The sequence below is a fragment of the Pagrus pagrus genome, assembly GCF_965226575.1.
Source record: "Pagrus pagrus genome assembly, chromosome: 22".
Classification (NCBI taxonomy): domain Eukaryota; kingdom Metazoa; phylum Chordata; class Actinopteri; order Spariformes; family Sparidae; genus Pagrus; species Pagrus pagrus.
Window position 1 is genome coordinate 18,126,072 of NC_140204.1, and position 27,255 is coordinate 18,153,326.

At 41.1% G+C, this 27,255-nt stretch overlaps 1 protein-coding gene across 3 annotated transcripts in view; it reads right to left on the minus strand.

Annotated features, from left to right (window-relative positions):
• Positions 1–27,255, minus strand: part of nlgn2a (neuroligin 2a) — a 191,984-nt gene that overhangs the window by 81,439 nt on the left and 83,290 nt on the right. For 2 of the 3 annotated variants that reach the window (XR_014621429.1, XM_084344046.1), the window contains exon 3: positions 11,351–11,404. The exons of the other annotated variant lie outside the window; for it this stretch is intronic. Coding sequence is in view for 1 of the 2 variants with exons in the window: in XM_084344046.1 (XP_084200172.1) it covers positions 11,351–11,404 (54 nt within the window). In the remaining variant the exon portion in view is untranslated. The remainder of the gene's footprint in view (positions 1–11,350; positions 11,405–27,255) is intronic. 3 annotated transcript variants of the gene reach the window in all.

Here is a 27,255-nt window from a genome sequence, read left to right on the forward strand (position 1 = left end):
AGTCCCACTTGATTGTGCCCGTCTCCTGTGGTGATCCAAAATTAACTTTTTTTAGTGCAGAGTAAATAAATATACCTGCCAAGAACATTCCTACCAGATCAACTATTTTTATATATTCTGTATGACAAAATCACTCCACTACATCGCTGCCTATCGTCAGCGTGTTTGAGTAAGGCATCGAGCGTGTTCGAAATGATTTTCTTTACGCATTAATAAGCGTTGATTAAGTTACCGTTCTTGCACTCATTTCAGCTGCCACTGCTGATTTTATAGGTCCAAGAAATGTGTGTAATTGCTTTACTTTGATGACATCACATAGAATTATTTTTACACTGTTGACTTTGATTATTTCAGCCACTAGAATCGTAGATCGCAGTTAAAGACAAATTCATTTACATAATTGAGGCATTCAGACATCATCAAATATCAACACTCTCCCCTAGAAGTTTAAATATGACTAATTATTTCATATTTTAAAGGAATTTTAATTGCTGAGTGACGGAAGTGCTGCTTCTGCTACTACTATCACACAGACATCATGTGAATGGTTCACACATGAGTGAATAAGAAACTTGGCAGACACTTTGATTCTAAACGTATCGTCAATATGCTGATAAAAACACAACATAATCCAGGCAACACTGTGTTTCTCTCTAGAGATGTGCGACAAATTAGAAGAATAAAAAAGTCATTTCCAGGAGGCAGAGTGGCAAATATCAATTTAAAAAGCAGGCAGCCGGTGCTGCAGTTCACTGTTTTCTAAAATAAAACCACTAAACACAAATCAGACGTAATGCAGAGCAGAAGCAAACTTTAACGATGTGTTCAATATGTACAGTGTAGAACAATATTTTAAAATGTATTTATTCAATTTACGGTTTATTTGTATAGGGAAAAGTATGAAGTGTTAACTGATGCCACACACCACAGCAATTATAGCCTGAGCTAATTTGCAGCGTCTGTCCCCAGAAGGGTCTTTTAAATCCATAAAACTCAACAACAGATGCACAAAGACAGTTCACTAAACAGCACCAGATCACTCATGACTGCACGATCCAGTTTGAGTTCTGCAGGTACGGAATTCCATGTGTTGATCCCCTGAACAGAAACAGCTGCTCCAATGAGGATTTACGTAAAGGCACCTTACGATTCCCGTTGCTGAGCCTGAAACGCTGAGTGGACCCACATGGTCAATGAGCACTTGAGGAGCCTATTGTGGAGGCATTTTATAGATTTGATAAACTCATCAAAACATATTTAATTTCTTGAGAACAGGGCAATAGCGTTTTCATTCACACTGTACTATGCTCTTCTGGAATAAAAGACAGAATTATAGGTGCACTGCCTTTTAGAATAAAACCTTCAAATAAATGGCACATGGTCTTATTAGCGAATCTCTTTGGTCATGTTCCAAACCTTACAGTAATTTCCAGCAGCGGAGGGCTGCAGCGGGTAAATTGGGAAACTTCATTCGTTCAAGTTTTGAGATGGCAGCAAGGGATGAAAGAGGGTGACTACTAAGAGGTGATTAAAGAAGCCGGGCATGTGTCCATAGCTGCATCCTGCTTTAAAGCCTCCCCCATCAAACACTGTACCACCACCTCTTCATCCGTCCAACTACCCTCGCTTACAGGGCAAATACAGTGTTTGTCGCCATATCTCTCTAATACATGATTATGGTAATTCTCAAATGTCATGGATTTATCACCTATTCTCCAAGTGGAATGCGGCAGACCCGTTCCTGCTAAATTACTGAATTAGGGAGAACATCATCAAAGCCTTCACCAAAGGCATCACTCCATAATACTCCCCTAATATTACTGATCTGACTTGTGCCTGCTGGGAGGTCTTCACTGCAATACAATTTGACAATTCCAATCTTCATTTGTATCAGTGAGCACTTTAAAGTTTATTGATTTGGATTAAATAGACCCATAATAGCTCTTGGCTAGCTCCAAGCCGGCATCAGCCTATTCACCGAGTTCCAGGAGTGGAAGAGGAGCCGAGCCAGCCTCCACCGTTGCTTCCCTCAGTCCCTTATAGCCATTACACATGGCGATAAACCCGGCCAAGTGCGAAACAAAAAAAACTCTGTTGAGCTTTTTCCCAAGCGCTAAGCTAGCTGACAGGCGACGCTGCGCCAACTAGCTCTCTCATCCCTCGTCTCTGCCTTTCCTTCTCCGCTGTCCCGCTCTATCTCCCGGTACCTTCCACTCCTTTTCATCTCCGTCTTTCCCTCAGCCTCCCTCCATTCACTCCTCTTCACTTTCTTTGTCTTGTCAAAGGGTTTCAAGCTCAGCGAAATGCTATATGTCAGCGCGCGATTGAGTGGGTGTATTCGACGTGATATTGACACAACCTTGACACAACGTGGGCCGAGCATCGAGGTAATGGGGAGGCAGCGAGCTCCAGCAGCAAATAACCGACAGGCCCGGCGAGAGACGCAGCGATAGTTTGAGACAAGAGATTGAGTCTCTGTAGTAATGTTAAAATAAAGTTGGTTTGACAGTGCTGTTGATCTTTTTCCTGTAGAAGATCCTGCTCAGTCCTGCGCTGGCCTCTTTTGTGCAGCGCTGAGCCGCACTGTGCTACTTTATCCTTTGTCCCGCTCGCGTGTGTGGTTGTCCTGTTTTGTTGTTTTATTTAGCATCTGCACACAGCGAGCGGTTCGATTCTGCTCTGCTCCTCCTCTCTCTGCTCCATCCTCCTGTCATCATTTTTCCATATACTACTCAATCTTGTCCCCGTGCCACCTCATTCCATTAAAAAATCCTCTTACAAAGTAATTTGTACTCAGCGCATAAGAATGTAGGAATGGTGAAATAAATAATAGAATGGATGCCGGCCCCCACATTTCTCATCGCTGATTGCTCGCAGCCTCCTTGTCCTTTTGTGTTTCACAATTTGGAGATTTGGCTGTTAGAATGTGCATTGTACAGTACATTGAATATTACTCTGTGTCTGCGGCGAAAAGCCTACAGGAAATGGAGAGATTTAGCAGGAGAGCATCTCCCTGGGTGCTCCTAATCACATGAAAAAGATGAAACGTGCCAAGTCTCCGTCCTCGCATGGCGCTGTTTTCCAAAAATGAGGGATTGCGAGCGAGCGAGCGCTGTGATAGAGGGGAAGCGTTTGAGAGCGAATGTGTATGTCTGACAGTGCGAGCGGAGAGAAACCGATATGGAGAGATGCTGCATCGCCCAGAGGCCAGCATCTGTTAGCAGAGTTATAACCACAGTGGAAACAGCACATAATACAGACAGACAGAGGGAGGTGGAGGAGGACGAGGAGGAGTGGTGGGGGCTGTAAAAAGAGGAGGAAATTGAGAAAAATACGTTGATGCAGACTAAACAGAGTGGAGAACAAAGCTCCAGATAAACTCTTATTATTCCTCCACACCATCTACCATCTTGCCATCCAGGAGAGAGCATCGCGAACTGTCTCTTGCTGAAGTGTCTGTGATGGAGCCACTCCGGCTCTCTGGCGTCTTTCATCTAGCTCGCCATCGACAAACACAAAGCATCGGGACGTCACTTCCTCCGCTGCTCCCATCACTCTCACTAATGCCCCTCTCAGTCTTTCCACGTCTCCCTCTCTCTTCGAACTTCAACCGCTGCAGAATAATCTCCGGCAGCCCAGAATGTGCAGTTTTCCTGGGAATACTGTGCTACATCCGGGCCGTTTTCGGCTATAATGCCACACATTCAATTAAAAGGCATTAATTAAAAGCTGATTCAGTAAAGCGTGCTCACTCATCCAGCCGGTGCAGAGGCACTTTTTGCCGAGCCAGAGTTACAGGCAGTTAATCAAAAGCCTGTTTGATACAGAGCCATTGTTTTGCTTGGAGAATACAGTGGTCAGCAGGGACAGTAAGTTTTACAGATAAAGTTTAACAAGCGTTCAGTGCTTGGTCTGTATTAATTTAAGAGCCTGCCTGCTGTGGAGTTAAGAATTCTTTATCCAGAATATGCTGTTTACAATATCCTGGATGAGCTGAATCATTTCTTTATTAGAAGAAACACGCGTGTGAATGCTGACTGTGCTCTACTGGGCTGCAAACACCGAAGCCTGGCTATTGTTGTTTAATTTATGTATAATGATTTGAGTCATTAGTGTTTGTGGGTAAAGCAATATTCAGAAACAATATCATATCATATCATAGTAACATACCCGCTGGTGAGAGTGTCGAGACGTTTATTTTAATCGCTTTTTTCCCTTTCTTTTCCTTCTACATACAACACAGTTGTGTAACATTAACGCTGAGGGCTTTTGCTGCCGATGCTGCACACATATTCTTTCCGGACTAACACCTTATTCTGTCAGACAGACTGTATTCCGCTGCAATGAACTAATTTGAGCTTAAACACTGTGTCTCCATACTACTCTATACTTTCCTGTGTGAACATCAAAACTATTACGTACGGATACAAAGTTGGGGCAATTCAATTTGACGCGAACCATTTTTGCAGAACTTCCCTATAAACAGAAGCTATACAAAAGTTAAGATTAGGAGTTACCTACTGTATACTATCTACTGTCTCCTTTTACTGCAAAAACCTAAAGCTGGCTAGAGAGATCATCAGGGAGCTGAACATTTCTGTTGGCGAAACTTGCTGATGGCTATTTTGTATGTCATTTCCAATAGAGAAACACCTAAATGTGCATATTCTGTTTAAAAAGCACAAACACTGGAAGATAGGCTATCTTTGCAAATTCATCCATCTATTTAGGGGTGCATAGCTGATAGGTACGTGGTTTGTTTACATGACGTAACAGAATGCACATTTAACAGATTTCGTGTGACACTGTGTCGCATCGGATGCTCGCCTGCAGTTAGGACGCCCTGTAATGATCTAGTTTGAGATCAGTAAACAATGTTTTTCTTCAGCGCCGATTCGTTGTTACCCACTGGCGCAAAAGTAAGTACAGCTTTGATTCAAGCTGTCTCCCTCTGTAGACTACATACATTTGATGTGTATTTTTATCCATGATTGAATACTTTAATTTAAATAATAAAAACACTTGATTGTATTTCCACTGATAATAACCTGAAGCCTAAAATACAGGCTTGCAGTAACGTAAACAAAACAACTTTTTTTCGAAAGAAACAACAGATCAAATCATCATAAGTATTATGAACGGTGTCGCTTGTATTAACAAGCCTACAAATATTAATCACCCAACTTAAGTATGGATAGACTGATTATCAGCTTATCGATTATCAGGGCTGATATCAGCATATTTCAGATGATGTGTATATGGGTTACTGCATAATACTGCAAATGAATATCGGTTCCAAATATCAGTTCCTGGTCTCCTTGATTACTAATAGTCTGTATTGGTATCTGCCCTAAAAAAAAAGACATATCAGTCGACCCCTAGTACAGGACGGTTTAGCGTTGTAGGTGATAGTTTTGTTTTTTCTGTCCTCCCTGCCCCTTTACAAACTGATTAGCTACTTATGTAACAAAACGTAGCTGACGTAGGTTATCTACACACCAGCTATAGGAAAAAACCTTTCTCAGTTCACCACAGGCTTGTTTGATTAAAGAAATAACCTTTACTTCAGTCCATCCACCAAAAAAAGTCTGTAATTTCTCTGTAAATACTGTGTAATATGAAAGGAAAGGTTTCTCCCACTAGTTCAACATTTCATTTTCTTTCAAGCTGGCGATGCTGAGATTCAGCATTCTTTAGCCTTGGTGGCCTATTCTCCTTTATTTGTATTATGCAGTAAACTATATACCCTACTAATTCAGTCCAGTGTGTGCAGCATGTATTAATCACAGTAAGAAAAATGAAATAAAATCAAGTGACTCTGTAACCTCTGCAGTCTGGGAATGTAACAGAATTAGTACCTTATTATCAGATACACAGTACTGTCTAACAGAATCACTGAAGGTAAATCTGAACCTTTCACTGCTTTGTTTGATTAATGACACCCAATATTATACTGTAATTAAATACCCAGTTGGATGGTTCATATTCTTATCATCTCTATTCATGAGGAAAATTGACTGCATTATTGGAAAAAGCCAAAGCCTGCTTCGATCAATCACTTCATTTGCAAGCTTCATGTTTGAAAAATTAGCGGCTTCTTGCCTTGAAAGGAGGATAAACATTTCAATCAGGTATTGGACAGGGTAATGAAAGAAGTAATCTTTACGATATTAAAAGTAGCCGTCACTGCAAAAGAGCAGTGACGTAATCTTCTTTTTTTGAACCTCTGTCTTTTGTTTTCCTTCATTTCCTCCTTATTTTTAGTTTAAGAGACCAAGTGAGCAGGGGAAAGGTGAACGTCACCTTGGGGGTCCTTCATTTTAGGAATCTAGCACATGAGGAGCCTACAGAGACTGGAGATCACCAGAATCTAATGAAGTACTGCATAATGTTTGCCTCTCAAATACCAGCTTCCTGAATCTATCTCCACTTTTCCTCATTCTAGAATAGCAGTAATGAAGCAGTGGAGAGCTGAAGACGACAGAAGATGTTTAATCTAATCCCCCCACTGTGTGACGGTCTATGTAATTTTGATATGTTTATACTCATAATCACGTTTTTCGGTAACGAGTAGGGTAAGGGATTACAAATTACAGTTACTAATCCCCATAATACTCCACAACTTTGACACACTGGGGTGCGCTTGTCCCATGTTTCACCAGAAGTTACATGAAGGGTTGATAGAAGTTTGGCCCTTCTGTGTGTTCAGTGACAGACTGGGCTGGAAAGCTTAGCTCTGGGGCTTGAGGTGTGTGGAGGCGGTTAGCGGTTTAGAGTCGGAGGGTTTTGAACTGCGCAGCTGAGGTCAGGACATCTGGAGAATGGTGGGCAGTCACCGAGGTTAAGTAATCTGCTGAATGGTCAGTGAATTCTCACATATTGAAGGGCTACCTGCTTGTAAAACCCCAGTGTGTTCTCTTCTATTTGTACATTTTTTATACATGTGGCCCAAAGACTGTAAAAGACAATATTCACCTCAGCAAATATCTGCTCACCCTGCTGCCGTCTGACAAAAGATACAGAAGTATCCGCTGCCGTACCGCCAGAGTACAGGGCAAAATAGTGTCAGGGGAAGTATCCCAGGAAAAGACAAGCTAACAGCTGCTAGCTTGTTTACTGTCATACTGATAGCGACCAGGTTAGGGTTTGGGAAACTTGCCATTTTTAGCATGTAGGTCACTAGCTTGGACATTGTAGTTTCAGACTGCAGATGCCCCAGTAGGTGTAAATTACTTTTGCTGTTGAGTAACTGGCCATTTAATTTAGTTACTTTCTATAATGAGGTATATGTAATCGTTTGGTTTTCATTCAGCTTGCCCAAAACTGCGTACTATACCTTAAATCATGCAGTAATATAAAAATGCATGCCTTCATTGCAGTGAATAACTAAATATTGCATTGTTTTTATTTCATATCTTCACAAATCATCTTTCATTGGGGTTTCACCCTGCACTACACAGCTCAGTGCATGGTGATGTAAATTGTAGTACTATACGGTAAACTGTCTTTCAGCTGCGTCTGTCAATTGGGTTTTGATGGAACATTTCCTTTTAAAAGCACGTCCGTGTTTGTATTATGTAGCCTTGTTTATGTTACTGTGAGTGTGTGTGTGTGTGTGTGTGCGTGTGTGTGTTAGCGTGTCAGGGAGAGGTGACATTGTTTCCTGGCAGAAATATGTTCCAGGTTCGGGGCTCAGGTGGCTGTGGTTTGTCTCTGATCAGAGCTGACACACAGGATGGCACAGAAACACACTCTCGCTGTCTCTTTCTTGATTTAGCTCAATCTCGCCCTGGTTTGTAATCCCCTCCTCTCCACACACACACACACACACACACACAATTGCACAGAGCTGCGCTGTAAGCTCTATCAATCTTTCCGAACAGCGACACTGAGCAGCACTGCGGCCCAATAGCCTTTGCTCTCACACCTGATGCAGAGCAGAGCGAGCCGCGCTGCAGCTGAATGAAGTCATCTGGCCGGGCGGAGGACGCCGCTTTAATTTTTTTGTGCAGTATGTACTTTTTTACTTGAATAGAATTGCTTCTGAATAGGTCTGAGCGTGGCCTAGAATATACAGCTTCAAAGCATGCCAAATTTGAAAAGGCTGTTGATACACAGCTGAAAGAATGAGGACAAAATGGTGGACCAAACAGATGAAGCTGGCCGCTGCTGTTAACGGATAAAAGCTGGACATGTATTTTCTAGGTTGCCTCATTGAAAATGACATGTCATGTTAAGACGCTATTTTGTTTTTTAAGAAAACAATTAAGGAGCCATCTGAGGAGAGATTTTTCCAGGTCAACGTGCGATTATGACAGTTTCTGCACTCTGAATCTGGTTTCTCGCACTGAAATCTTCATTCGTGCAACATTTCAAACCACTGCAGGTCTTTGACAGGTAACAGTGCATCGCCTCAGGGTGGAAGATTGTACGTATGAGGGCTTGGAAGCAGCTTGGATTCCACAGGCTTGAGTATGTGTATGAATCACTTCCACCAGGCAAGACGTGACAAAAGCTCACACTGTAAACAACTGCCCATTGTGCTGTCTTACTGTATTTTTACACAATGCAGCCATTGTACAGTAGCAGTGCCACTATTGCTTTGGAGTCTTTCTTGACTCATAATGGACTCGTTCTGCTTCCAGATGAGTCTTTAAAAGAAAATTAGCTTTATGTCTATTTTCAGGCGTTTCAAGTTACATGTAGTGTTCTGTTGATGGCTTGCTTGAAACACACTTCACAGTGAATACCGGCAAGCCCACAGCTGCCAATGAGGACAGTCGGTTCATGTTCTCATATAGTTGTAGGAGTTACAACAGCAGCTTACAGTTACACATGGTGGGTTTTGAAGGCTGCCTCGCTAAATATACTTAAAGGTCGCCTCGAGGCATTTTTAAGACATAAAAAAACACCCCACTTTCATAATTATTTGCATCTGATATTACCTCATTAAATACTCTTAAAATTGTATCAAATTATTCTGCTTCGCTGAAAAATCAAGAAACTATGAATATGCTAATGTGGTTTGTTTGAAAAGTCCAACTGTTGGACACAAGATGGGCCCTACTTCACTGAACAGTGAGTTTTCAGTGTTTGTGCACTCCAGTTGCAACAACTGGTCGTTGTATTGTTAAGTTAAGCAAAAGAAAATGAATTGCTGACTGTTCTGATAATCGATCAGTCATAATTGCTGGTCCCAGAATCTTTAATGTGAGTATCCTCTGCTTTTCTTTGTCGTTTATGACACTAAATGAAGAGGCTTTGGACTGTCAAAGATGTCACTTCACTCATGAGATTTTGTAGACTAAAAGACTAATAATTAATGGTGACAATAATGAGCCGATTAATTGATAATGGCTAGAAAATAATGGCTAGCTGCAGCCTTCTCATGCACAGGAGGCTTCATCTCTCCACCTCACACTTGTAAGAACTTTTGAAGGTTATTTAAGGTGAGCACAGAGAAACTTTCCTCCTTCAGCGGTTGAATGTGAAAAACAACCTTCTAGAGTAAAGCTCTGCACAAACATCATCCTGCATAGTGAAACTCAAACATCCAAGTAAAATAACAATAAGCAAGATACATTTTTGACTCCTTTTGGATAAATATACTAAAATATATTAAAATATGAGGGAATCAGAATTTCTCCACTACAGTTATATCCAGGGAGTGTGGAGTGGGCTTTGAAACAGCATTTACACCACCATGTCTGGACATAAGTTAAACTTTTTTGATCGTACACATAAATAAATGAAGAATATTAAATGATCAGCATTGTATTGGTTGATTACGGATCTTTTCAGGGGAGTGAATGGGGTTGCAGGGGGATATTTGAAGTCATGACCTATATTTTTTACAAATTGGACAGGAAGTTATCTCCAATACCGGTCCTGTGGGAACATGTTACCTGTTGCAAGCTGCTGTATCTTTCTAAAGGACATTTATCTCTACATATGATTGTGTCCACGGGTCCTCCCATCCAAGAACTTTGCTTTAATAGTCATATGTCATTGTGTTACATATGGATTGAATTATAGTGAAAATAAATTATTCCCATTTGTTTTGGTGACCCCTGCTGAACCCTCTGAAGGACCCCTGAGGGTCCCTGGACCCCACTTTGAGAATCGCTGATCTCTAGCAAGCTATCTGTCTGTTTTTTAGTACCTGTAACCGTCTCCTTCTGGTCTCCGTTCACTGACTCACTCCAGTCTTTCCCCCGTACCTGCTGTGAATCCCATTTCCAGATCATGTTGTTGGGTTAGTGTAATGAGATTAGCAGCTCCCGATCAAATGAGGTTAATTGTACTCCATGATGAGGGATGAAAGACGTGCATTTAAAGGAGGGGGGGGTGGGGAAGCGTCTCGACTGGGCCTGACTGCTCAAGCTCAAAAAAACTTGTGTCTGTGCCAGCGCGTTTGATCACCAAGAAAATCCTCTCGTGTCAAACTTCCTCCGACTCCCAACTTCAAAAAATACCCCAAATCAAAGAGCATCACGGAGCAAGAAAAAGATTCACTCGCACAACCCCTCAAAATAGCATAAAGAGAAATATGTATCAAAATATCATCAGTCATCTTTTTCTCCAAGAAACAAGTCCAAAAGAACAAGTGGGGCGGAGGGGGATGAAAGTGCAGATAAAATCACCTCTTCAGTGTATGTGCTGCAGGTAGGAGATAAATTAACAGCAGGCTGGGAGTTCTGTGTCCTGCCGATTGCACCCAAATCTTCCAAAGCGGGGCACAAACGTCCTTGGATGTCCCCTCGTGTTTTTTTTTTCCCCCCCTTGCTTGATTTGATGTTATCATCATTGACTTGGAATGAGGCTAGCTTAATATTTGTGTAGGTCCTTACTCAATAGCAATTTCATCCTTGAGCTGGGGATTGAGGCGCAGTAATAATGCACCTCATTGTGTAAGCGGGTCTCAATAGGTGCTTTGTTGTGCGGTGACAATGCTGTTAGTCGGCCAATGTATTTTCAAGGGCACGGTGGCGATGATGATGGTGTCCGGGGCTCTCTCTTGTTCGAGAGCCAGACAAGGACCTCTGGAAAACACACACAACCGTCTGCAGATGACTTTATAATGAAGGGTATCTGGGTTCCATTAGCCAGGCCTTATGATCCTCCGAGGTTATATAAGGCTAATGATTTGCATAGAGAAGACAGCTTTTTAATTGCAAGGCTCAGCACATACACTTACACCAACACATCGGTATGCATCTCATACCCAAAGTCCCACCTAAGAGATGTCTGACGTGTGTGCGTGTGTGTGTTTTCCACTCTACTGCATGTGTACACATCCCCCAAAAAGACTTCAAAACAAGAAAAAAGGAAAAACATGCAACAAAAATACCTTCGTCTCGAGGCTTGTTCATTGAAGATTCATCATGTTTTTTTGTGAGCGGACCTAGGGTTAAGAAAAAAAGGGGGGAAAAAGAGAAAAGAGAAAATTCAAAAAAGATTACTGGCAAAAACGGAAAAAAAAGAATATCAAAAAAAGAAAAGAAGAAAGAGCAAAAAGGACAAATCAGCAAGAGTTCATGGTTGCTTATCGTTTTGGTTTTTTTTTTCAGTTTTTTTTTTCCTTTAAAAAGAGTACAAAAGCAAAAACAAAAGGCATCACAGACACAGATTTATCACAAGAAAAGACACAAGATCAAAGAAAACTGTTTTTGGACGTGGTTTCCTTCTCTCCCCCTGCAGAAGAAAACGGCTGCCATTGTTTATGGTCCCCTCTTTCTCTCTCTCGCTCTCTCCTTGAAACCCTGTTTGTTCCCTGAGCCTCACTTTGTTTTCGGGAGCTGGCTGGGTGGTTGGGTGGGTGGTGGGTAGGGGTGGGGTGGGGGGGATTGGTGAAGAGGTGGAAAAAGGGGAATGTAGTAAGTAACAAGGCCTCTGTGATTTGAAGAACAGGACCCAGCCCCTTTTTCTACCACCAGAATATGACCAGAAAAAATGTAAAGGTTCTTAAAAAAGAACAGGCAAAGAAGAGGACACCTATAGGAAGAATGGCAGGTTTGGGTCCTGATGCTCAAACCCCAAAATTTTAAAACGCTGACCTTTCAGCAGTGAAAGCACATGGAGCATTTTAAAGGGCCGTTGCACATCATTAGTCAATTAGAGCTTTTTTAAATCGACACACTGAACACAAAGACACCTTTAATTAGACACACGCATCAAGACAATGACCCTGTAATGGTAAAAGGCACGTTAAACATGTTTCAGATAAAATAGGGCACAGGTGCTTTTGTGTTTTGGAGTATGTGTGTGTGTGTGTGTGTGTGTGTGTGTGTGTGTGTGTGTGTGTCTGTCTGTCATTATTTACTGGTTAAACCAAAGAGCTATTCCCCAGGCGGGTAAATAATTACATAGCACAACAGCAGAGTGTCAATTTGAAATGACAAGTAAGCGTGACGCTAATTGCGCAGAGGAGTGCAGGTAAAAGGTGAATGTAATTTGATCCCCATCTGCCCACTGGCTGTTTTTGGTAAATTAAAAGAGCGGCGGAAAGAAAGGAGAAGAAAACAGAGAGAGGGAAACAGGAGAGAGAGCGGAACAAAGAGAAAAATCTCTGCCTCTTTTCCTCCCTCCATTATCATCTCCAAAGGTTTATTATGATTATTATGATTATTATTATTATTTGTTAATGAACCGCTCACGTCACATTCAAGGAACCTGACTCTGACCAAGTTTTTTACGACACTTCTTCTCAGTGCAGCGTTTAAGAAAAATCGGACAAAATCAGCTCTGATCAAGGTATCACTTTCTCCTCCACACACCTGTGATTTTTCCTGTTCATGTTCAGATATCGCAGAAAAAGTCACAAGTCACCTTTTTGGATGCAACACAACCTATATGCACACCGTTCACCTCATCTTTTCAGGCAGTGAAAGTTAGTAGAAAAACACTCTTCACCCAAGCATTCAGAAAGTAAGTACAGAAAACGCTCTTCACCTTTCATCGCTTTCATCTTATAAATCCACTTTGGGAACTTGAGGTTTGTCAAAAAAAAAAAACCTGGATTTTATTGAGTTGAATCTTTGAGAAAAATAACTTCTACAACAGCACACACTGACTTTGAGTCCGCTCTTCATCAAGGTGTTGAACAGAATGAGTACAAGCATCGCCGACAAGATGGCTGAATATTTGTCAGTAATTCATTGAGAACTAGACACATGAATGGCCAGCCTCAACACAGAAACACAGGCATTTCACAATAAAAGCACAGGATTACACTGTTACAAAGAAAAGAGTTTGGTTTGGGCCACAATGGTTTTTCTAGATAAATGCTAGCATCAGCATGCTAACTAACCATTGGTAAAGCGTTTGTCATTTTCACCACCTTGTGTGTTAGCATGCAAGCATTTGCTTATTAGCAATAAACCCAGCTGAGGTTAATGACAATTTTGTCAACCTGCTGGTGAACCTGTAGGAGAGTTGCAGCATCGCCACAAGGATTCATTGTCTGGGAACCATGAACGTCATAGCAAATTTAGTGAGAACCATTAAGCACATATAGATATACTGCACCAGATAAGTGATACATTTGACCTGCTGGTAGCGCTGGGTGAAAAGTCATTCCACCATTAATGTAGTTAGGCTTCATCCTCTGGGGACCATGAATGTCTGTACAACATTTCATGGCAATCATCCAATAGTTGTTGTGATATTTTAGTCACTGCCACCAAAGCTAAAAATGACCAGATGTGCAAAAATACAAACCAAAGATAGAACCAAAGACCAATGCGAATATTGAAAAGTAAAATACCCTGATGAAGTATTAGGTAGTGTTGCCAAGTTTGTTTGGGTTTTTTTACACTTAACTCTCTGTTACTTTAGCACATAGTTAGATGCTGGGTGAGGTAGCAAGAGCATTCCTCCCTTTCTTGATGTTTGGGACTTTACATCTACAAGTAAAAACTGCACCTGGATACAACAATAATTATTAGAGGTACTGTTAGAGGACTGTTGGCTCAATGCTACACAACAAAATGTCTTATGATGGCTAATGTGATAAGAACTTTTACATCCTTTTCCTTCTACAAGTAGTTTATCACCTGAAAGAGTCTCGTCCCAGTACATGACCTTGTGCAATATTTAATTAGTGAAAATAATTATATTACATTCTTTTTGCAATATTCAAGTCTGTATTTTTATTAGTATTTGTATAATTCACACAGTACTTTTAATGAAGTGTATATTTGTGTTTATTCACCCAACTATTTGCCTTTCCTTGCCTTTCCTGTTATAAGCTTACTCAGAGGGACACTCGAGAATGTAACGGTGCTGCCATGTCTTTGTGCAAATGTCAGTGAAAATCTAATGTAAAAGCCATGGTTACGATACTTTACAGTAGCAAACCTGAAGGCTGAACTTTATAATATTATAAAATGATATAATATGTTTAAAAACTAGAGAGCAGGTGTTTGAATAAAGTCGTTCTTGGCTGACTTTGAGAATGATAGTTTTCCAAGAATTTAGAAAGAAAAAAAATCGTTTTCACAGCCGTTGCAAACTCATTCTTCTGTTGGAAACCATGAAGAAGCTAGTAAGCGGACCTTGAGTTCATTTCTTTCTACTTAAACAGATGGGGAAAATGATATACATTTGCTGTCTTCATGTAGCATAATTGTTGTTAGTGACACAGACACACACAGATGCATGTCAAAACTATCTACTGAAAAGTTTGTCAAGTTACAACAAAGTTTTAAACAGTAACCTGCCCGTCAAAGAAACCCGACTCAGAAACACTCTTTATTGGGGGTGGGGGGGACAAAATAGGGAGAGCAAAAATCAAGCAACCATTAGCGGCGACATGCTGAGAAAAAAGTGTAAAGGCTGAGCTTGATTGACGTCTTTTTTTGCAACGAGCCGAGCAGTGTGAATCAAGCCGGAGAGGAAGAAAAATAGCTGGTTTTCTTGACATTTTAAGACTCTTTTCCCAATCAAAGGAACTGAGGCGACAGGAGCATGTGCAAGAACCCAACTCCCATCAACCCCCTCCTCACCTTAAACACACACATCTATCCGTAGATGACAAAAAATAACAGCAAATGCAATTATAATACACCCAGATTGGACAGAATAGTTTGTCTGACTTCTTCAGCACAGGGCTAGAAAAGGACATCAAGCAAAGCATGGTATATTATTTAGATCTTTGAGAAAGAAAGGCTTTACCAGTTGTTTACCAGTTACCATGCAAAAAAAGCGTCTTCAGAATGTTTTCGAGCTAAAGTTGTTTCCACCATCTCTCCTCCATCCTCTCCTCATTTTATCCTTCTCTCTGTGAAACTGCCGTCTTTACTCTCTCCTTGCGTTCGGCCCTGTCTGGATCGCCGGCCGACTGCGGCTCACTTTGAAGCCGGGTTACGTAAGGCTTCACTTCGGCTCCACTTCTCCCCACGGCCACACACACACACACACACACACACACACACACACTCAAGTACGCATGAACATCACACTTATACATCCTCATTCACAACACATGCACGCAAAAAAAGACATACAATGTGGACTGGAATGCGAGAGGTGTGACGATGCACATTCATACTGGAGGTGAGGTGAATTTGAGTGACAACAGAGAGAAGAGAGAATCAATAGTTGTGGTCATTTTAACGCACAGATTGAACTACTGTATAATTTTGGAGCTCTGTCTGTTATCAAGGGATTGACAGGTGTTTAATGATTCTGCTTTAGTTGGATGTATCAGTAAGGATACGGAGCCGACTACAGGGTTGTGACATCAGTGTCGGGGACAGTGTGGACGTTGTGAGGACTACAGGTACCTGGGAATCTTCAGAGTCTACTAGAAGGGCCCTACTTGTTGATGCCCACGAACTCAGCTCAACTAACTATCCATAAGGCCGGTGACGCTGTGTGGGTGGAGCTGGATTCTCTCATGGCGGTGTCAGAGAGGAAGACGGTGTCCAAGTTACATGTCATTATGCCCACAAACTCTGTGACGTGCTCGTCAAACACAGGTGACTCATTGCACCACGAGGCACCGCAGAGCGCCACAGGAAGTCACTCCTGCCTGTGGCCATCAAACTTTTCATATCCTCCCTCAGAGTCACACACTGAGTCAACAGAGTGGCCTTCGGACTTATTCCACCGCTGTCAGCAGTTACAACCCCATCGTTTATTTATGATTCAGAAATCATGAGCAACAATGACTTAACAGTACAATCATTCACCTGTGCAATATTCTGCTGTACTATTGTATCATTACTGCATTTATGTATACTGTTCTTGCATTTGAAGATATTTGTAGATCCCATTCTTAGCATTATTATTATTTACACTGTTGCTACATATTGTAGTACACTGCATTTTCTTTTTCCCATATATATTGCAGTTGTTTTACAGTATGTATTAACATTGTAGGATAATGCACCTACAATTATCGTACTAGATCTTATTTTTGGTATCATTTCACTATGCTTATAGCTATGTATTTCTATTCTAGAATAGGAGCAACTGTACTGTGTCCCAATTTCCCTTCGGGGATCAATAAAATATTTCTGATTCTGTATTTTTTTCCTTCATTATCCTGCTGTGTGCTCCCTAGTACTCTCTTTGTTCAACCACAACAGGGAGCTTTCCACTTACAGGGTGGAGAAAGTGCTTTTCATCCACTATTATCATTCACATTATTACAGCAAGCTGTAATTGTGAAGGAAAGAACATTCCTGCAGGCTGTGAATAGCTTGAGCTCACTTTTTTAACAGCATGTCAGTTCTCAAACCATCAGGTGGAATTCAGAGAAATTCATAAAAATATAATAGTCAATCAGCACATGTGTGTATACTGTAAATATCGTGGGGAAAACTTAACTTTATGTGAGGCCCTTTAAAGGGTAACTCTACTGATTTGACATCTATCTGCTGTCTCTCCTTGGCTCCTACATTACCCACAATCCTGGTCATTGAGTGACATCACTGGAGCCAATTTATCAGATTAAATGCAGCATCCTCTGGAGCCACAAAAGGCTTTATACTACTTTTTTCACATATGCAGTAGTACTCCCTGAAGACTTGTCAACACACTTTAAATGTGAAAAATTGGAGGAGCTACCCTTTAACTTAAACAAAAGAAATGTTGCTGAAAAATGCTTTTATTTAACTTTTTTTTTTTTAACTTTTTTAAATTCTGACAGTTGGTCGCACCCTTCTAACAAGGTTTGTCAGCCAATAGTATAACGCGGTTGATATCATGTGGTATCTCAGCGACCAACAGTCTTGGTTATTGCCAGTTTGTGGAAGACAATGTAAGATTGGCTGAGTTCTACAGTATGCACCAAGATACAGTACTGCCCTAATGTTAGCTAACTAGCATTAGCAACATTAACATTAGCTCACATTGGCAATTTTAATGTTTGCTAGCTAGCATCAGCAACGTTAGCTAACGCTTGCATGCTAACATTAGTAACCTTAGCTAACATTAGCTGAGGTTAGCTAGTGCACAAACTGGCAACCACTTGAGGGGGCAGATAATTTGACCAACAGCAGTGTTGTAATGTAAATGCAGTGGAAGGGGGAGATGGACGGCCCCATCTAGTGGCTGCATGTTATCAATAACACTAGTTCAATGTTCTTGTCCGAGACATTTTACTGGCTGAGATATAGCCACCTGTTTTATCCTCTAACATGCGTTAATGTAAGATGTCATCATCATCATCATGATCATCATCATCACTGACCATTATTTGTATGAATGATGAGAGGTGCTGCTGGGTATTTTAGGGTAGTTTTTCCCTGGTCATATGTAACAGTAAAAATCTGTTTATTGTTTTGACCATCAGGTGTATTACTATATGTTTTTAAATAAAAACTTGACAAATCCTGATATTAATTTTGCAAATCTTCCTCGACAGTACCGAGATAATGATTTCAAACGTTGTCATCCAGCCCTGTAACACCATCTTGACTCGTCTCATTTGGTTCCATTATGTGACTTGAGGCAGACAGTGGCCCGTACACAAAAAGAGGCTTATTTCTCTGTGTTTATGGACGTGAGCGAGTGTGTGTTTGTGTGTAACAAATGTTTGTGCACCGGCGCGGCAGTAAGTAGGTGTTGAGTAGCTCATTTAGGCAAAGTGTGCCAGTCCGGCATGATCTACGAGGAAATGGAAGTGCGCCTGACAGCTTGTGAGTGAGCGTCGACCATGAATGATGGACGCTTGTTTGGAGCTGTACAAAAGACTGTATATGTGTGTGTGTGAGAGAGAGAGAGGAGAGAGAGGATAGAGATGGGGACATTGTCATTGTCCTAGAGCTAAAATATTGCAGCCGAAATGCAGTTAATAACTCAATAAGATTTGTGTACGAGTGTGTGTGTGTGGATGCGAGAGCAGGTTGTAGATGAGTAACTGAGATGAGCAAGATGTGGCGGTTGCTGTGTGAGTCGTTCACACACAAACACACATAAACACACACACACACACTCTATTTCATACATTGTAAGCAGAAGTTCTGGTGTGTGTGAGACGTAGACAATCAGGCAGGCAGACAAGCAGAAATACTCCAGTGCCAGTCTTCTGCTTTATTATCACACACCACTGCTCTCTCGCTCCCTTAACTGTGCATGTGTGTGCGCAGGCACGTGTGCGAGCAGGTCACAGATGAGCAGCTAAGATGAGTAAGCTGCGACTACACCCCCACTCCAAAAAAAAGCTGTGAAGTTCATTCTCGGATGAATGGCAGTTAAAAAAGGAGCCAGCGGAGCCTCTGTCCTTTCAGGTAGTGTTCGACGTTCACCCTTCAGAAATGTGCTGAAATGGATTTATATAGTCGTCATTAGTCACCCTGTCACTACACGTTTTCTGCCGCTCTTGTGTCATTAAGTCTCAATACAATCGGCTCCCTCAATTAACTGACGTGATTTGCATGACTGTTTATCAGACAATATCGCCAACGCGGAACACAAAATGTGAAGATCTTAACCCGGCAAATGAGAGGCACTTTAAAATGACACGTGGCTGCATTACCTTTAATGTTGGAGGAGTGTAAAATTAATCAAATTAAAGCTAGAGAATATTACAGGTGCCTTTGTGCTCCTGCTGTGTGAATCCTTCTGTTCTTTTTAAATCTGATGATGCAATGCTCTGGCTCACTTTGTCTTCCCGTTGAGTCACAGGATTTTGTATGATGACTAAAGGGGCTTTCTCCTTCGAGCCTGTCCATCTCACTCAACACACAGTAACCTTGCCTGTAGCAGCATTAGGTGAATAATAGGATTTTGGGGGGGAATCACAGTTATAGGACAAAGACGGATGAGACTGTCATGATGCTGTCCCTGCTTGTTCGTGCAGCAGCTGCAAAATGACCACAACAAGTTAAGCAGCCTGGCAGGTCTACCAGAGGGCAGCAAAGGCATGACAAGGGCTAAATATCTGATCGTGGTATGGACTTTATTTATCACTTTCCTTGGGCTCGCTCTGTTCCTGCATTTTGTGGTGTTTTAAAAGGGAAAAATATATTTTTAAAAAAAGAACTACAACAGAAGTGCAGCATCATACATGAAAACACTGGCTACATCTGCATATATCAGAAGTGTTTGATAACTTCAGGATTATACTGCCCATCTCCTACTTCCTCAGTTCAGCTTCCTTTCCACCCTTGTTTTGGGCTTTAAGAAGTAGATCTGTTATGGTTGAGCAGGCTTCGGCGCGCTTTAGACTCACTCTACTTTCTTCTCCGGAGAAATATGCACATATAAAAAGATTATTTAAATACGTGTGGAAGGTTCTGCAAATATATCAGATGTATTTATATCTGTATACCACAAGGGTTTCTGTTTGAGGCATCAACTGCTGGAGTAAATAACTGATGCCAGTTGCTCTAACCAAAAATAAAACAAAAAGGGAAACATTTCTGGAGATAGACACGGATGTTGACATTCATAGGAGCCATATTGAGGCATGTATTTATAAGGTGTTTACAGAGGGAGAGGTGCGTCATGTTTTGGTGCTGCAATGGTCAAAATGAATATCGATTCTGAAAAGTCCTGCGCATTCGTTGCATTCGATCACAACTGCTGGAGCTGATCAGCATTAAAGCACAGGGGTATATTTAATGACAGCTGAGCTATACTTAATAATTAATGAGGCATTTCACTTGTATTTTTCTATATGCTGCAAAACTATTTTTTTCCTGTTTTTTTCACTTCCCCTCTGACGTCTGACGAGCAGAAAGGAACAGAGTTTTTCTCTGCTAATAAACTCTATAGACCAAAATAAAAACGATGGCATACTACAGCACCATTCAGACATATACCGATTACACTGCTTGCCGACTGCCTTTTCATATCAATACTTAGTCTGACGGTGGACATACACCTACAAACTGAAAGTGTTTGTTCTGTATAGCAGCAGCAAAGTTGCAGGAGTCACAATTCTCTTAACACAATATTAGAGTACGAGGAGTTGACCAACAGGACGATGGCGGAGGAGCAAAAGCACCTATTTGGCAATGTCTTTCTCAGTGTAGCAGCTACCGACAATTCAGGACAAAACATGACTTTATTCATTAATTTAGTCTATAATGGCCTTTATTTTCTTTATTCAGCCTTTATTTTCCTGGGAGATTTAGTGCCAAGTGGCAGACAAAATACTATAATGAAAGTGGGGACACAGAGAACCAATCCAAACACTGATGGTGTCAATCTACAGCCATTACATTGTGCAATTAACGTTTACTACGTGAATATACATTTGAGCAAAAACTTGTTTATTGCAAGTTTAATGAGGAAAAGGAGTTGGTTACCTCACTGAGAAGTTGGAGGTGTGCAACCCGTCACAGTTCTTCATTTAACAGTTTCTTCTTGTTCCATTGCTCCCATTGACTGTGTTAAAACTAATCCCTGTAATATTTTAAACTGATCCACTGTCATAAAATGTCACAAATGCTAAACTCACTTTCAAACAAATAGCAATTCCTGCAAATACTTCATAATAAAAGCTAACTTGTGTTAGTTAAATGCTATTATTGTGATGCTGCCGGAGCAGGAAATGGTTGGTTTGCATTAGCAGTAACATAAAATAGTGTACTATACAAATATTGAGCGTCTTTTCCTGTAAAATTTTCAGTGTGATCAGTAACACTGCTGTTGTTACCAGTTTATTGGCCTGATGGAAAATTTTCTCACCATTGCATCCTAAATATATACTACATATCTGAAGCATAATAAATGAGCTGCAAATGTGTGCTTAACATCAAGGTTTATTTGGTCTTCATTTTACAACACAAGGGTTGTAGAATGAAATTGAGTTTAAGTCCCTTTATACCACATAATAAAAAAACTAACTAACTGGAAGTCTGACTACATTAGATCCGACAGTGGAGTGTCAATAGTGGAGGGGCAGCTGAAGAAGCGTGTTAGCGTCCCTCCAAATATGTGATTATGTGCTGTTAATATGCTTTTATGTATCTGAAAGGACTGCATTTACAGCAAAGGTATCTGAACAGTGTGGATATATTTGTGTGTCATCAATCATATCATAACCTCAAATGTTTCATTGCCTGATGAAATGTATCATAAAAGACAGGAATTCATTCATTGCAATAATTGTGTTAGCTGCTGTTAAGGTATTTCTGTTCAGCACTTGTGCTCATTCTCACCCTTTTCTTTTTATTTCCCTCACCCTCTCCCTCATTCTTTTTCTGTCTAGCTTTTCTCCACAATTTATCTTTTTTTTTTTTTTTACTTTCCTTCATTCTCTCCCTTTTCATTCTCGAGCTTCAGACTGAGAGTCTGAGAAATATCTTTCCAACCTGGCTGACAGCGAAGAATTAAGTCGACAGAAAGAAAAAAGAAGAAAAGGAAAAGAGAAAGAAGGATTGAGAGGATGCTGACACAGGGTTTTCAGAAATAATGGCTGTACAAGAGAGACGGAGAAAGAGAAAAGCAGTGTGAGCTTTAGAAAGAGACAAGAAGATGAAGGAAGAGGAGAATGAGGAAGAGAGTGTTATTTGTAAAGGTATCAGGTTGGGAGAGGAGAAAAATGAGAAGAAAAAGCCTATGTGCATTGGGGGGATGTTGTGAAAAGGAGGGGAGAGAGGGGGAAAAAACGTGCCGCTCGAGGGTATTTTGAACAGCAGAGGAATGGGAGGTGAAAACAAGGTGGGGGAGAGTGTTTAAAGTGAGAGAATAGAGGAGGGGAAGAAAAGTTTGGAGGGAAGAAGTTAGGAAGCAGAGGGAAAATAAGAGAGGTGCACCCAAAAAACCTTAAGATAAAGAGATGACAGTGAGAAGCAGACAGAGATAGAGAGATTATGTGAAGCAGAGAGATAGAGGTAAACAGAGATGTAGAGAGTAGCGGGGAGGCAGATGTAGTGACATTTACGGACTGGTGATGATCGAGTAGGCATGAAGGTTAAAGCCATTTTCTCCCCATGTAGCCAGACATACACACACACGCACAACACACACACACACTTGTAGGCTTATCTGCTCATGCATTCATGCATACGCTACCTCGAAAAAATGTCTTTTAGAGTTTAAATTCCAGTCTGAATCTGGATTACTATACACTCACGAGGGAATTATTAGAGGATTTTACGACTATACAGACATTATAAAATTATTATTGGATTGCCAGCTACCTCTCAAGCTGTCAAATATAAATTCTGCTCTTCTCAACCAAGAATATTGAACATGATTTGAGGTTACGAGCTCTTGCATTAACTTTTCATAAGGTAGCCAAATAAAAAAAAAAGAAATCCAATAGTTACACTACTTCATAAAACAACATCAGGTCTGTTAGATCTTCCACTGAACAAGGTTTGAGAGCATGTTTTTTGACTATATGCCCTGTGGGAGACGTAGTGATTAGTTTTTTACATCAAAATAAAAATTCTGACAGAGCGACATTTTCCCAAAAATACAATCCCTGATTTAGATTATAACTTACGCAGAGAAAGTGTTCTTTTACTGCTAATGAATACCCGACAGATTGTCTTCTTCTACACTAGTGCAGAGCCCTAGTGTAATTCAAATCATGCTGTTCAGCACCGATTATCTGGTAATGAGAGGGGTTCCATATCCAGTGTTAGGCCTCCTGAACTGCTCACAGTTGGATCTGGATGATTACACCAGTACATTCTGATCCGGACTACAACAACCAATGAGAGAGGCATCTAGGAGCAGCTGATGGTGCTGTCAGGCAACGGCAAACATTCTAGCCCTTGGGGCTAACGTTAGCTAGCACACTGAGGTTGACAGAAACTTAAAATCTCACCTCTAGATGTTGGCCTCCACTCATACAGACTTGTTTAACCTTCACTTTTTGTTTTTTATCGTTTTATTGTTTAATGCATTACTACAGCAAGTTGCTGCACCACGCTATTCTCTGATTTGTTTAAGTCTGCTTCGCCATGAGATTGCGTGTGAGCCAGAGCAGAAGCCACACCCCAGCTGCTGCACAGGGCTGTGTTTGCTATTTATCCATCATGTATTAATATTGAATGCGTCCAAATTCGACACTGCCAACATACCTGCCAAGTGTGAAGCAGATTGGCTGAACAGTTCCAGAGATAGCAAAATAACATACATACATACAGACGGACAGACAGAGAGAGATTCCTTAAAGAAATGTCATGTTATTTTCAGACAGCAGCTAGCTTGGTAGCTGTCGAGTTTAGCCTAAGCAGCAGTGAAATGGTGAACTAAGTTTTATGATTCTCACAGTTGAACTCTGAAGCACATTTTGTTTATTCAAGACCAAGTTTCGTCTCTCTGCAAATTTATGTTGTGTAATACTGTGTAGACCACAAATAATCCCAATTTAAAACACACTGAGCTGTTTCCCTCATGTTCAGCGCTAGTGTCAGATTGTGTGTGTGTGTATGTGTGTGTGCTGTGCCAGTCAATTCCCAGTCTCAATAGCGTGATTCTTTCTGCTCCAGAGGTGATAGATTACTGGAGAGACTCTCACTCCGTCTCCCATGATACCCTGAGGCTGTCAGAACATGTAAAAGATAAGGGGTAAGTTCAGAAAAGCCCGTTTTTTAACCATTTTGACATTTGCAGTTTCGTCTGCAGAGCTGTATGCGCTCTTTATTGGGCTAACCTTTGAGGAGCGAAGAGTCTTTATGTTGTCTGACATATGAGGAAGGTGGAGAAGGTAAAGGGAAACAAGAAAAATATGGTGGGAGGTTGTTATGTTGAGCTATCAAAATGCTGACAGGCCTCAGCTGTTCTGTTGCCATTTCATGTTGTATTTCATCTCTGAGGTAATCTCTGCGGTACATTGGCTTGCCTTGCCTTCGTCTATGAGAAACATGGAGGAACCAATCTGTGTTTGAACAGTCATTCAACCCCTGGGCTATTTCTGCCCTAAACAAAGGCTTGTTGGTGATCTGTACAATAACCCTCCAGTGTGATCCAAGATCACTGCCGCTGTTTATCTGTCCATAGGGGCTTTGAACTCTTCCCGCTGCTTTAACACCAAAGCAGTTCCTATTACATGTAACACAGAGGTCTCCTGTGTTCTGTCCTCCCTCCCCCTCTCCTCTCCTTTTCTCAGTTACTAGTATCAGCTACTAAACAGATACCAGGCTACAAAGAGTGTGTCAATACGAAAGGGTAATGGCTTAATATGAGAAAGGAAAAACAACGTATTTTTCCTTAAACTTAGCTGGATCGAATTATTATTTTACTTTTATGATAAACCCACTTGTATGCTGCAGACGTCTGTCTGACACTGTCTGCTAAATGTCTTAAATGTAACGCTTGAGACGTACTAATTGATATTACCCTCCACAGACAGTTTAACGATCAGAATAGGCATGGTCAAAAGAAACCACAGTATCAGCATGTCTTTATGTGTTTTTTAGGAGTGATCTGGGAGCATGGGCACAAGAGTGAAGCACAAAGCTTGTTTAGGTCAGACCCTGTGCTATCCTTCCTCCCTGCCCCCCATCTGAATCCATCTCCTCTTCTCAGGCCAGCCTTGTAAGAGCTTATTCCACCGCGGGCTGCAGCACTGGGACATTACTAACCAGTGAGCGGATGAGGCAGAGCTCCTAATGCTGACAGAGTGGAACACTGAGGGAGTGCCAAGATGGAGGACAGGAGTAATTTAGGTCAAAGGCCCAGGAGGGACACCAAGATGCAAACATGCCCAGATTTCTTCTCTACTTTCTTTGCGTCCTCCCTTGGCTCTTCATCTGTTCGTATCCTAACGCGTACCAGCTGTGCATATCCCGTTGAAGGGAAAGTCTGCTCTTGAATACGCCTGCGAATGTTGAGTTAAGAAATCATGAGAGATTTTACCATTTATACTAATTTGTTCCACTGAAGTCTTCTAAAATGGGATCGAAATCCAGTTAAACTTTTAAAAATAAAGGAGAGTCCTGGGAAATACGCAGAGCTGACAACAGTGATATAACAGAATACATGTTATTTTAATGCTTTTGGACAGTTCAATCGCCAGCTCTCTCTCTCAAGCCACCTTATCTCCCCGTAGCTACATCACACCAAACCACCGACAGTGTAATCTCTTGTGTCATCTCAGACTAAACCTGGAGCTGCTGGATTTACTGTACAATCAAGTTAGGGCTGGCTCTGTGGACTTTTGATTGATTGGATATATTTCCATAAAGGAAATCTTGATTGAGAGTTTGGGTTGAAGTGCCCTCAAAAATGGCTCATTTTTGTCTATTGTGCTAGTTTTTATATCTTTTAAAAACTTTAGTCTTATAAGTTTTAATTTGTTCACCATTTAGTAGTGTTGCCTGAATGTCTGGTGAGAATGTTCATACTTTTATTGTACCAGTAGTTCCTAACCTTTTTGTCTTATGAACACTATATTACGTTCGCAAGACATTTTCAGGTTCGTAATTTCATCAAGAGTTACTACAAGAATAGGTTTACATGCTTTAATGCTAAAAAACACATCAGTGTTCTCATACTGTCAAATACTGCAGCTCTGTATTACCCCTCTGTCTGAAACACTCTGTTTTAGCTCCTGTCTCTTTAAGGCCCACCTCCCGGATACCCATTCTTCTGTGATTGGTCAGCTCACACATGGCTGACCCAGCGCCGCTAACAACAACGACAGAGCGGCTGTGCTAAATCAATTGTCATGTGTCAAACTAGCCGCAATGTATAAATTATGCAAAGGTGCAACGTGCTGGTGTAGCATGATGTCACAAAGTCACAGAATTAAATGTGGGACAACTGGTGAGGCGTTTCAGGAGCAGTGTTTTCTGTGCGAGAGAGGCGCTGCTTCAGCCTTTTTAACTTTCAAGACCTTTTAAAGGCACAAGAAGCTGTGTAACATATACACCGAGGGGGAAAACGAAAATTGCACAATAGGTCTCCTTTAAAACAAAGCAATGTCCACTTGCTAACCCTTGTCACTGGATGTATATCTACCAATTGTGACAAGTTAAACCCAAAAATGTGCTTTTTAAAGTCCTGAATAGAATAAAGTATATATAAACTCACAAGTAAACGGCAAAATTGAAAGGAAAGTCTAAAAAACAGCAACATTTGATTTTAATCATGTCGCAGATATGTTTTTTTCTTCTTTCCTTGCAAAGCCTCAGATTTATCCCCTCCTCTTCCTTAAAGCGTGGACATTTTCTGCCTCCCTATACAGTAAATAGTACATATAGAATTCAGAGCCAGCCAATGAGTGGGAGAAAGAGTGTGTGCATGCGTCAGGACCGGCTCCTCTGACGCTGTCCGTGGTCCTGAAATGGAAGCTGACATGAGTGTGCAGTGTGTGCTGCTGTTCTTCTTGGCATTTTTTTTTATTTATTTATTTTTTGCCACGCGAAAATGGAGCACAGTCCAAATGAACCTCGGATTGTCCGACTGACTGCACAATGCGTGACGGTAGTAAGTACTTGGATGGAGACCATTGACTGTACACTACTTTTTTGCGGCGCACTGCACAATTATTCAAATTCAAAACAAATGCACTTCAGTAAAAGCACTTAATCTGTGGAATAAAGCTCCAGGCTGATCTAAAATTGTGTGGCATGATTTCAAAATAATGTAGCAGCTAAATATAAAATTGTGATTTGGTATCTCATCGTGCTTTCCGTGCTTGAAAAATCTGTTTGTTTTTTTTTGACAACTGGCATTTCCTTCATTGTTTTCTTATTGTCTGGACTGTGCAGTTTACTGTGCACTTGCTTTGTTTTGTGAGAAGCGTGGGCGTAATAAGCTACAGCTACTTTTTCTCATTGCTACAATCTCCTTCTGACATTGATTTATTGTTTGTGACTGGGTGCATTTTCTAAGTGC